Genomic DNA, 13,157 nt, shown 5'->3' with positions numbered 1-13,157 from the left:
CATCACTCCAAAATTGTTTGGGCACATTCATGTGCAACAACAATGTTCGAGCAATTTCGATTAAATGTCCAATTTTTCTTTCAGCAACTCCATTCTGTTGTGGAGTGTGAGGACAAGAGAACTGATGAATAATACTAGATTTAGTCATAAAGGTATTAAAAGGAGTGGAAAAATATTCTTTCGCATTATCACTGCGAAGTATACGTACAGGCACACCAAATTGATTCTTTATTTCTGTAACAAATGCACAAAAAATGGAATATAGTTCTGAACGATCTTTCATTAAATAAAGCCATGTAACTCTTGAAAAATCATCAACAAAGATTACAAAATATTTAAAACCTAACTTTGAAGTGACTCGACTAGGACCCCAAACATCAGAATGAACTAACAAAAAGGGTTCAGAAACCCGTTTATTGACTCTAGGAGCAAAAGAAACACGATGATGCTTCCCAAACTGACAAGACTCACATTCTAACGAAGACAACTGACTCAAAGTAGGAACTAACTTTTTCAAATTTTGTAGAGACGGATGACCCAAATGACAGTGAATTTCAAGAGGAGAAACAGTAGCAGAACATGCAATCGGACTATTAGAGTTGAGAAAATAAAGACCATTATGCTCATGCCCTCCACCAATCATCCTCTTTGTTTTCAAATCCTGAATGACAACAGAATCAGGAGAAAAAGTAATTGAACACTGTAGAAATTTAGTGAGCTTACTAACAGACATTAGATTAAAGGGCAAATCGGGTACGTAAAGAACAGAAGACAGCAGAAGAGATGGATTAATTTCTACAGTGCCTAGTCCTTTAACTTTAGTGGTAGATCCATCAGTTAAAGTAACATGAGGAAAGGAAGCAGACTCTTGAAAATTAGAAAAGTTTTTAGAGGTACCTGACATATGATCAGTAGCCCCGGAATCAATAATCCATGAGTCATTACCTTTTTGTGCTAAAGAAGCAGAGGGAAGAGATGCGTGATTTGTAGTTTGGTACTGTAGAAATTTAACATAATCTTTCTCGGATATAGTAACAGTCTTCTGGGAACTCGATTCAACTTGGTCAGTGGTAACCGCATTAATAAACCTTTCAACCATAGCGAATAGCACTTTAAACCAAAGAAAGGGTCAAAACTCGAGATGAACAGTGCGCGTGTACAGTATGCATGAACAGTAACAGCGTGGAACAGTATGCGTGAACAGTACTGCGCGTGAACAGTAACAGCGTGAACAGTACTTTGCTAGATGTTTAACCCTAATCCTAGAACCTGGCTCTGATACCATGTTAACAGGTATTTTGGGAGGAAAACATCTAGTCAGTATATTATGAGTGACCAACTAGTATTTATAGAAGTACAAACTTAACAAACTATTTACAAGAATACCCTTACTAATTTATTATCTACAAGAATACTTATATTCTCTTAACAGCTGCTAATGACTTGTCAGTATTAGAGGCATGATTTGATAGTCAACTGAGTGTAATATGATCTTCGGCTTATAGCATCATCTGTTCCTAATCAATTGTGCTTGACTACTTAGTCAAAAAAATTGGCTACTTCAGTTTTTAATTGCATACCGTATTTGCACAATTTTTTGAGCATATCCAGACATCAGTACATATAAAGGGAAAAAATGTACTTGTGGCCTTTTCTGTTCCCATTTGATGTTTATTCTGTGTTCTTAATGGTTGCTTGAAAGAATGTTGCTTCTGATGCTTTCCCATATGAGCAAACTTCTTTTCCATGTTGTGGTTATTGATCTTCTGCAGTCTTGTCTTTTGACTGTTTGATATGGTTTCCTTTACTCTGTCCAGATCGAGACTATATCTGGGACACTGGTGCTGAGATGGGTGAATTCGCAACTTGGGAGAATTTTAAGTTGGGTTGAGCGTGCTATTGAACAAGAGGTGATCCATTTATAGTCTGTCTCCTTTTCTAAAAGATGCATTTGTTGGATTCATGCTGTCTACTTCATGTTTAGTCATAACTTGTAAGCAGGTAAGGGGACAAAGTGTGATGTTTAAGCCAAATGTTTGGCTTTATCAAGTGTTGGTAGTTGATTTTGAAAAACTGTGGTTCTGGCTGATGCTCCTCCTTGGCCAGGGAAAAAATGGTGTTAATTTATGTCAATAAGGGCAATTAACATAGAGATGCAGATTTCCATTCTTGAAACTTTTATTGACATATGTCATATGGGAGTTATTATTTAGGTGCATTTTTATCAGTGTTACTAAACATATGATCAGCCCCTACCCCCTTGTAAGGTTGGGAGTCCTCGCATTAACTTAAAAAAAAAAAGCCTAAAAAATTTTTTTCATCACCGAAAAGAGAAGATTCTTTCCTTTTCCTTTTGGTTGAAAGTTAAGGAAATAAGGAAATATTGGATTCAAGAGATAATGGTAATTTGTTTTGGATTCATGAGTTAATAGTAATTTGTTCTTCTATCTTTTTTTGGGCAAAGTTGGCAGTAGAAAATCTTTGGTGAGAACTTTCTTTCCATATCTCAAGATTATGAGCGAAAAGCTTTGTAAGTGATCTTGAGGGAGTAGAGGAAAAGATCACAATTTGGTGTCTGAAGAGGGATTGGTGACAAGGAGGGAGGGAGACTCTGGAGGCTGTGATTTGGTCTAGCAGGGTACTTGGGAGGGGGAAGTTGGAGCTTGGAATGGGGTGGAAGAGAGGCTTTGACAAACTCCAGGGGAAGGTGGTTAGGGAGAAATAGCTGGACGTCTGGAGAGGGTGCGATCAGAGGGGTGGGACTAGGTAGTCATAATGATCCTATTGGTTTGTATACATGCATACAGAAGGAAAATACAGAGTTCGTGAGAAAAATTTGGAGCAGGGATTTCATTGGGGATTAATTTCAATACTTGTGAAACAATCCCCCAATTAACAAACAATTTCATTCAATGCTTTAAGATGTTTGTCACTAAAATTTGGGGAAGGGATCTCATTGAAGACATTAAAATCAATGCTCAAGCAACAATCCCCTATTTATTTTGTTTTTCTTGGTTTTGTTCATAATGGTTCTTAAGCATTGACAGGGAAACCAAAGATAAATGTATCAAATACTCCCCTAAAGATTTGCTTTTGTTTATGAACTGTTTATTTCTGTTAGCCGCTTTCTTTTCCTGAAGTTTCTACTTTGTGTGGAGTAATTTTCTTTAAGATTTCTTCAGAGATGGGTCCCTGTGTCACCTCAACAAAGGCATGGAAGTTCAATTGTTGAAGTCTACAGAATTGTGGAAGAGGTTCCCTCTTGTCATCCTTTATTTATGTAGATAGTCTCCTCTTGTCTACTCCTCCATTACCAACATGGAGCACTTTCCTGTTATTAGCTGGATTTTGTAGTTTGATATGATAAGAAATTGAGAACGGATACTATGAGTTGTACTTGCCAGGCACAGAATGGACAAAAGGGGATATGCTTTTTTCTTTCAATGTTAGGTTATACAAATCCTTTAATACCTTGACAAATTTACATTTATACACATCCTTTTTCCAGCATCAAGATAGCTGCAAGGCTCCTTCGCCGTTTTTCTTTGAGATCACTGCAATTTACAGTTTCCCGAGAGAATAGAAGCTTTAATTGGCTTCTGGTAAACAAAATGGCTTCATTTTGGCACTGCAGATTAAGTTTGATTTTCCACAGTTTTTACTTTTCTTCATCGGGTACTATACACACAAGAAACACAAAGGCCTGATAATTTACGAATGAACAACAAAAGCACAAATGAAAAGCAACAAGGCCTGCAATAATCAACTCTTCAAATGATTAGAAAATTTTTATCTGTAGCAATTGCAAGTATAAAAAAGAAATTAGACACAGCTGAAATTTGTTTAGTACACTGCATGAAATGAGTCATTGCCCAAACATAAAGCAAATTGCTAACTAGACTTGCTTTTCCATTGGAATAATAGATACAATTACTGTTTTCTTTGTCAAGACATGGGTAGCCACTCTAGGCTCAAAGTCTTAAACTTCTTTCAGCAATGTGCCTTGTTTAACCAGAACTCTGATTGCTGTGCCTCATTGAACAAAAGTATGTGGTCATTTTAAGGCCCACAGAGCAGTAGAATTTGAAGATTTCAGCTATCTCAGACTTTCTCTCCCATTAGTCATTTAATATGCTTTACTACATACATCTTTGGTTATATCCTAACAGATCAGATACTGAAAACCAATTACTTTCTTCTTGTATTGCAGACAGTTGATCAATTTTTTGCTCTGAAAGTCCCAATGAGGTCTAGTGAACTAAGCAGCCTCCTTCGTGGCATTGACAATGCATTTCAAGTGTATGCAAGGAGTGTGGTGAATCAACTAGGTATAATCCAACACATTGAAGTGGATGTACATATTTTAAGAGAATGTTTTGCACAGTTGTGCAGATTTTTTTGTCCTAATTCTTTCTTCCACGAATTGCAAATTTTAAATTGTTAAACATTTCTAGTTTTACAATAGCCTTAGGTATGAAAATCTATCCCTAATTCAGTAGCACCCAATACCACCCTAGTTACTGTTCCCTCTTTCTTCTCCAGGGTTTGGGTACCTCTAGAATCATACCTAATCTACATCAGTGCTGCTAATTATGACCTCACCACTGTTGGACACCCACCACTAATTAGTTTCTTCTGCTGTTGCTGCTGTTGAGAGACAAAATGTCCCACATTGGTTTCCAAGGGTTTTCAGCTAAATTAATAAGGCAACTTCAGTCATCACCAATTGGTTTTGAGATGGATACCCAAGTTCTTTGTTACGGTTAGGGGTGGGCACAAAAACCCGCCGATCCAAAAACCCGATAAACCCGATCCAATCCGAAAAATAGGATATCCGATCTGATTTTTCTTAGCGGGGCAGATGCGGGTTGGGTAACCCGCAAAAGACGGATACGGATACGGATCAGGAAAATAAAAATCGGTGGGTACTCAACCTGCAGGGTATATTATATAAATATTAAAAAATTAGGGCTCATTATTGGCACACAACCTCATATTCTAATCCCATATGATCCGCCTCTCCTCATCTTGTCTAAAAAAAGCGAATATTCTTGGTGAAACCTGAACCAAATGAACAAAACAAAGAAAATTTTGTGAAACTCTATCATAAAAATTGTTCATCCCTTTCATCCTTTTTCATTTTTATTCTACCTCCATCGATCTTTCCTGCAAATTTTTCATCAATTCAATCAAAGATTTGTGTTTGGAGCTCCAATTTTCTGTTAACTAGATAATTAAAACATTTGTGTCTTTCATTTGTTTATTTATTTTATTGCAATTATGTCTCTTAAATTTGTCTCCTTTATTTTAGTGCAAGAAATTTATTTTTCTTTTTCATCACCTTTAATGCCATAAGGTCTATTCCAAAGATGTAAGCAAGTTGGGGAAAAATTTTCAAGATTATTTTGGTTATACTTTCTCCAAAAATTATTAGCTCTGTTCAATTCTTTTTCGGACTTGATTCCACAATTGACTCATTTGGGATACAGTCTTGTACCATAACATCCTTAAGGAAGCTGGGAAAGTTGCCAAATACTTATTATCCTTGTGTTTGTTATGTTGTAGAAGGATGAAATGTATGAGAATGGTGATGTACTCAAAATTATCATGAAACTTCATTTTGTCTATTAGATATTATAATTCTAATATGTACTAAATTTATGAGATCGGTTTGATTATTGGATGAAATGTGTGAGAATGGTGATGTATGGATTTTGATTACAATATCTTTACCAATATTAATTGGAAAGCAGTTTTTTTATTGGAAAACATGTTGATATTAAGTGAAAAGCAATTTTTTTATTGGAAAATAGTTTTTTTTTTAGGGGTGGGTACCCTATGATTTGCCCCTTTTTTTTGGGTACCCGAAGACATTAGGAGCGGGTTAGAGTCGCAAAATGGCTGATCCGATATATCAGGGTCGGATCAGCCAAATCATGTTAGGGACGGGTACCCGACCCGTGCCCACCCCTAGTTATGGTATTTGAGGGATTTATTCATCAACCCTCTTATAGTTCACCATGTCTCGATTCTTTCTTACAGGCCTAGAGGAGTTCTAGAGCTTCAATCACCCATACCCTCAAGCCCTATGTTGTCAACAATGTTTCATGAGCCCGCTTCAAATTTCAATGGCTGTGGCCAGTACGAAGTCAAGTGTGAGAGAGGCTGTAAAGGGACAATATGCCCCACAATGGTTTCGCAACGATTTCCAGCTAAATTAATTAGATCCTGGGCCACTCCTTTTGTTGCCAATTGGCTTTAGTTGGAAGTTGAACTTTTTGATAGCTGCCAATTGGATCTTATATCAAAAAATGCATTGATTTTTGCCACCTAGACTGTAGTTGAAAGTTATTTCGTAACTACCTAAATTCATGTTTCTCCTTTGTTGACATTTGTGACTATAACATTTGCAATACATTAGCGTCATAAGATAAGAGTTTTTGTTTTCAATATAAGATAACAATGTAGTGTCAAGAAGCTACTAAAACTATCTTGGCTTTTAAGTTATGATCGATTTCAGCAGACCAGGATGCCCTTTGTCCAATTGTTTATGCTGAAGATTATGGATTTGCATGTGCACAGAAGGATGGATTAAAAAAAGCCTCTGTAGTTGTCTCCAGCTGAATTGTTTGGGGATGAATTTACAGAAGATTTCCGGGCTATGACTTCCATATCACCCTTATTTCTGTTCATTGAACTGAAGCAAAATGATCTTTAAGCATGTTGCAATATTTTATCCATTTTTGCTCTGATTATTAAGCTTCTGAATTTAATGTTATATTATCCATACAATTCTTAAGACCAATTTTGTTATTCTTGTCTGTGTTTATATCTTTGCCATCATGGTTATTGTTACTATCTTGCCCTTGCAGCCAAGAAAGAAGATGTTATTCCTCCTGTGCCGATTCTTACACGTTACTCTAAAGAAGGTGGAATTAAGGCACTAGTAAAAAAGGAACTGAGGGATCCAAGGCAACCTGATGTGAAAAGGTCGACTGATTATAGTGCTTTGACAACACCAACGGTTTGTGTTCAGTTGAATACACTTTACGTGAGTTCCAGGAACACCTCTTCTTCTAGCCTTGTTTTCCACTTTGTCATGTTCTTTGTTATCTTCTGGGATAAAACCTGCCGCAGTTTTTAATGGCCTACAAGACACATTTGGCTTATAATCTACACCCTGTCCTAAAAATTTTGTAATAGTCTATTTGTATCCTTCACCATGATTATCAACTGCTATTACATTGTAATGTATATCTTTCCCTACATTGTACAGTAATTTATTGTTTCCTAGTAAAATTCCTCCAAGCAATCAATCCTTGGTTCTGCATGTTCTTGCTCTTGCTTCATATATTGAGTCTAATCCAAACCATGAATTGGTCTTTTTGCTTTGTGGAAATTTACATTAAAAGATAAATTTCGAATCTAGATCTTTCAAAAAATAAAAATTAAAAAGGAGTTTGCTTTGCAGAAAAGCCTAGAGATCTCCCGAAGTAAAATTTTTATACTCCTCGAAAACGATTCAAATTTACAATAACAATGGAAATAAGTGACAACTAGCGACATTGTCAAGAGGTTATAAGTCTCATCCCAAGGAGGTCTTGATATTGTTGTGAAGGGCAGCCAAGGTTGAGGTCCTTAGAGTACAAGGGTCAAATAGTTTGTGACATCATTTGAGTATGTCAAGATATTTTATACCGGAGTTCCCAGCCCAAAAGGTCTTAATCCAGTGATTTAAAGCTGCCAATTTTGAGGTTCAGGGAGTAAAAGGTCCTCGATTCAATTCTGACTAGAACTTCAGATTGTTCCATTTAATGATATGTGGCATATTAGTCTAACTACATATCAGTTTTTGTCCAATTATTTGCAGAAAATTTTGTCCAATTATTTTCAAGTTTTGGTAAGCCATGGAACCAAGTAAAAGACAAGAAAACTCAGATCCCTTATTCCAAGACAGCCACATGCCATGTATCCATACTGGGGATTCCTTGCTAAGCAATTGCTCTCAACAGTTTTACCTGATTGCTCATGAGCAACAAACTTCTAAAATTAACCCCATCTCTCCTCATATATAGTCTACAAATTGTTATGAATTTGGTAATGTGACTCGATCAATACATTCTTGGTTTATAAGATGACAGGTAGCATCAATTTCAGTAACTTCATCAATATATCTTTGTCATTGAATGGGGGAAATTGATATGGGTGCAGCACGTTATTGAAACTCTTAATGGCACTGTTATTTAGTCCCCAATTAGTAGAGTTTAGTGTATGTCGGTAAAGCTTGTGAAATAAAAAACAATTTCTGCTAATTAAGTTCAACTTTTTTTGTTTGGAACCAAACAAAAAAAAAAAAGGAAAAAATTGAGATTGGTAAACTTGCCAAGATGTCAACCTAAGTTGAAGTAAAGCCATATGTTCAGAGCTGCGAGTTGTGTACATTTATGTCCTGATAAGATGCTTAGGCTTGCCACTGTTAAGACTTCAGAAAGCACCTGGTAAATTCCTTTTGTAGATGATTTTTCATGAAGATCCAATCTAGCATGAGGAAACTGCTACCTAATTGGACATTTATTCCAAGTTTGTTTTCTGCTACTGCCTGTGCTGCTCTTCTGCTTGTCCTTATAATTCTGATTTTGTTTTCCCTTACTCTCCAATAATCCTAATCAGTTACAGTATCTGATTTTTTCACTGTCCATAGTATGCAATTAGCCAACTGAATAAGTTGGAAGATAGCATTTGGGAGAGATGGACAAGGAAAAACTACCATGATAAGTCAATAAGTGAGTATTTCTTATTAGACTTCTCTTCGTACTTTTAATCAGTGGTTTTATCAGATGACAGAATTGTTAGGTTTATTAAACAACCTTTCTGGCTTACAGACCTTGTGTATTCTGCAATTGCTACAAATGCATACTGCTGCTTCTGTTTTTCTTTTGCAATTTATGCTTATGTTTGGTTTGGCATGGTAGGGAGACCTACAGAAGAAAATTTAAGAAGTTCCACACAGAAAGAGACTTTTGATGGCAGTAGAAAAGATATAAATGCTGCTATTAACCGAGTTTGTGAGTTCACTGGTGAGCATCTTGGTGCTTTTGGTTATGACCCACACTTTGTAGACTGTAGTCTTATTTGTTGTTTCCTATTTTTGCAGGAACTAAAATAATTTTTTGGGACCTCAGAGAGTCTTTTATTGACAATCTTTATAAGCCAACTGTTTCTCAGTGTAGGTTTGAAACATTGATTGATCAACTGGATTTGGTATGCCCTTGTCTCTGTTGTGCTATTTCCTATTGATATGTAGGATCAGCAGATGAAATGAAAATGGAAAAGGACCAATGAATGTTTGGCCATATGAGTTATTTGAAGAATTTGACCATCTCTCTCTTTCTCCTTTGATATAGCAATGGATTTTGCAAATTACCTTTCATATCTCTGTGAGTCCTTCAATAGAACCCTTTTCCCATATAGCTTAGACTATTAAAAGAATGGCCATTTCATTGTGAATCCAACTTATCTTTTGTCGTGCCTAAACCAATAGTGTATGAACTGCAAAATATAGCTAGTCTAAAGGAACTTTTGAAAATCAGGCTAATTCCCGTCTTGATTGCTGAACTCGTGTTTAGTTGCCAGACTAAGTCATTCTAGTGTACGTAGTCTGTCTACTTGTGGTATTTGGACTGCAATGGAGTGATTTTTCTAGGCATACCCTGTTTTATGTAGAAATTTCTTGAGATACATGGATCTGTTCTCAACTTGGCCTGATATGTCTTTTAATTTCCCCACATGCAATGATATTCAAAACTATTCAAAGCCTTGTTTTATTATCTTGTCCCACTTCCAGTTGTATGGTGAAGCATGAATCTAAACATCTTTTTGTTGATAATTGCTGTCTGTCGTGACAATTTCTGCTCAGCCTTCAAACTTCAGTAATTTTTTACCTTCTCTGCACAGTAGAATGAAGTTTGTCATATTTGCAAGAAAATGTGTACGTCATATTTGCAAGAAAATGTGTACGTAGTAGTACTTGTTTGTCATTAATAGATAATATAATTATGTCAAACATATGTGAATACATCTACTTTCCATCTGCAGGTACTCAATCAACTTTGTGATATAATTGTGGAGCAACTCCGAGATCGTGTTGTAACAGGTCTCCTCCAAGCCTCACTGGTATGTGCTAAATCCTTTCACTTTCATCTTTAAATGCTGAAATTTTTTAATTTATTTTTAATTTCCTTGCATCAGGATGGCTTACTCCGCGTCATTTTGGATGGAGGCCCATCACGCATTTTTACCCTTGCTGATGCTAAGTTATTGGAGGAAGATGTAGAGGTCTTAAAGGTGATAAAGGAAAATTTTGATTCAAATGGAGGAGTTGTCTTTGGCTAATAAAAAAATGGACATATATGTGTTCACTTGTATTACAACATTTTCGCTGTTTCAAGGATAGATAGATGGAACATTTAATTGAGAAAAATAAGCAATTTTGGCTGCCTATTCTCCAACTGAGCTTATTTATCTTGTAGGAGTTTTTCATCTCTGGTGGAGATGGGCTTCCTCGTGGAGGAGTTGAAAATCAAGTAGCTGGCGTACGGCAGGTGATAAAGTTGCTTGGTTATGAGGTTAGCTCTAGCAGGACCTTGTGTAGTAAAGAATGCTGCTAAAATCCATTCAATTTTGTCAGTCATAATAAAGAATTATCTGATGTCTCCATAATTAATCATAAAGCTTGTTGTGAAGTCAATACACTAAGAGCAGGAAAAAGTAGCTACAAATTCATAAGATGAAATTTGATTTCCGTGTTGGTCAATTTTTATCAGTTTTCTATTTTTCCTGAGATTTGGAATTTTGCAAGATTCTTGGACTTCAAAGTACTATAGATAATATTGCTAATGGAAGTTCCTTGAATTGTCTATCATCTTCCTATACTTTAGCTATGTACCTTCTCAAAGATCATAAAATAAGAGACTTTTAGCACAAGAAATTTAACTTTTCAGAGTGTAAATTTCAAACATCTTTTCATTCATGCTGTCTGGGAACCAAGGTTTTGTGGGAATCCAAAATCACATAATCCATGGAGTTTCATAATGCGGAAGAATGGGTGTCACTTGATTCCTTGTTTTATGCTCTAGTGCATAATCTTTTCTTTATGTACCTCATTGAAATTCTTTTACAAGATATGGGTTTTACAATAACAATCAGACATAAGATCCAGAGATTCTTTTTCCCTTAGTTAGTAGGAGACAGTTGCGTTCAATTGTTTGGACTAATAAGAAATTTAGGTCCTTTGATTGTCTAAAGACTGGAAGTTGGAATCTTGTGAAAAGAATATACCATTGCAAGGTCGACATGAATAATTCAACTACTTCGCTATGCTGTATGGTGTAAAAATAAAGTTTCCTTTTCTTAATGAAACTTATTCCTTTTCAAGGTTATTAGTGTTGAGTTCAAAAAATGAACTACAAGTACTGTCTGCTCAAGCCAAATGTGGTTAAGTTCCCTCACCCAAAAAAAAAAGGAAAAGTCAAGTTAGGCTATTTTATCAACTTCTTGCTGATTCTCCTTGTCTAATAGAATTCTGTGTTCATCATTTTCATGAATTGCAGACGCGGGAGTTGATCGAGGACTTAAAATCTGCAAGTGAATTAGAGCTGCAGGGTGGCAGGAGCAAATTGGGTGCAGATACGAAAACCCTCCTGAGGATTTTGTGTCATAGGGGTGATTCAGAAGCTTCTCAGTTCCTCAAGAAACATTACAGGATACCAAAATCTGCCACTTAGACAGATGCTATTTTTCTCAAAAATTTCAAGTGGAGTTAATAATTCATTTTGTACCTTGTAGGCTTTGCTAAGAACTGTAGTATATCTAATTGTTCTACAGTATTAAATATTCTACCCCACAATCGCTCTTTCCTTCTGGCACCCTTCAACTCGTTTATTTAGTTGTTTATTTGTTTTTTCTCTGCAGTTGTACTATAGAAGAGTTCATGTAAAAGCGTAATGGGTATTTGTCTTAATCTATGTTTCAGCAACAAGACATGGTGATGTCTTGTACAATCCTATGACCCCCATTTTCTCTTTCCCTATTGCCAGTTATTAGGAATGCTTCATAAGCTTTCGAACTGTTCTGCATTTTAACTGTCAGCTGTCGTCAGCAGTACCAGGATCTTTACGTGTAATGCATGTGCTCTTGAAAAAATTTGTGATGGTTCTTCAATTGTCTAACGTTAATGTGGATGCTTTTTGTGTATTTTAATTTCGAGGGCAGTCAACGAGGGTGGTCCTTGGAAATTGACTTAGATGGGAGGACCAATGACCTAAGGCATTACAGAGTCATGATCGAGTAACATTTTCTTAGCTGGCTGGTCGGGAAAGATTAAGTCAATTTGATCTCCATCCCAGTTCAAGCTCAAGGTACAAAGGCGAGTGGAATGTGAAACATTAATCTTTTCTATTGACATCATATCTATCAGTGGATCTTTGACTTTCGATGGTTTAGCTTTAGAATGTTTAGTGTCGGCCTTTTAAATGTTATCTTCACAAGTATAAATGCAACAGTTTTTTCTTTTTTTTCTTTTTTGTTTAATTAGGGTAAGTAGAAGGTTTTGAATTTGAAAACTCTTTTTACACTTCCCCCTCCTCGTACCTAGGGGTGGCAATGGGGCAGGGTTGGTGCGGGAGAAGGATCCCCCACCCCTGTCCCCCGCCCAATCCCTCGCCCCGCCCCCGTCCCCGCTCCCGCTCCATTTCTCCTGCAGTACTAACTTGTCATAAATATTCTCTTACAATAATACAATTGTAAACAACGTTAAATAACTGTCAAGATGGAAATAAAGTACAATAAGTCAAGTTACATTCAGTGTCGAGAAAAGGAACTGATTAAGATAATAAAGGGTTAGGAGCAAAACAGGTTGGAATTGGATAGCTTAGTCTTTGGGGGAGGGGGGGCCTTGGAAACAAATCAACAATAGTCCAAGAAATTTCTTCAGTTGTTGTGGCGATGTGGCAGTTAGCACTGACCAGCGTTGTACTTGTAAGTAAGGGTGCAACTTTGAGAAATTTAGGGCTTTGATACCAGACGGGACGAGGGGTTAGCCCCTTTAACCAAGAAAATAAAGTAAAATGAAAGCATAAGAGTTAGGAAGTGGGTTGCAG

The 13,157-nt window shown here is 36.5% G+C and overlaps 1 protein-coding gene across 1 annotated transcript in view; it reads left to right on the top strand.

Annotated features, from left to right (window-relative positions):
- Nucleotides 1-11,965, top strand: part of LOC113762420 (protein unc-13 homolog) — a 28,184-nt gene extending 16,219 nt beyond the window's left edge. The window contains exons 16-26 of the mRNA XM_027305869.1: nt 1,818-1,910; nt 3,183-3,254; nt 4,211-4,328; nt 6,873-7,051; nt 8,702-8,783; nt 8,973-9,077; nt 9,155-9,261; nt 10,096-10,173; nt 10,249-10,344; nt 10,530-10,625; nt 11,610-11,965. Of these exons, the coding sequence (XP_027161670.1) occupies nt 1,818-1,910; nt 3,183-3,254; nt 4,211-4,328; nt 6,873-7,051; nt 8,702-8,783; nt 8,973-9,077; nt 9,155-9,261; nt 10,096-10,173; nt 10,249-10,344; nt 10,530-10,625; nt 11,610-11,783 (1,200 nt within the window). The 3' untranslated portion in view covers nt 11,784-11,965. The remainder of the gene's footprint in view (nt 1-1,817; nt 1,911-3,182; nt 3,255-4,210; nt 4,329-6,872; nt 7,052-8,701; nt 8,784-8,972; nt 9,078-9,154; nt 9,262-10,095; nt 10,174-10,248; nt 10,345-10,529; nt 10,626-11,609) is intronic.
- Nucleotides 11,966-13,157: the final 1,192 nt, after the last annotated feature.

The sequence above is a fragment of the Coffea eugenioides genome, chromosome 2 (assembly GCF_003713205.1).
Source record: "Coffea eugenioides isolate CCC68of chromosome 2, Ceug_1.0, whole genome shotgun sequence".
Taxonomy (NCBI): domain Eukaryota; kingdom Viridiplantae; phylum Streptophyta; class Magnoliopsida; order Gentianales; family Rubiaceae; genus Coffea; species Coffea eugenioides.
The sequence above is the reverse complement of the archived record's forward strand: the minus strand, read 5'-3'. Positions and strand labels throughout refer to the sequence as shown.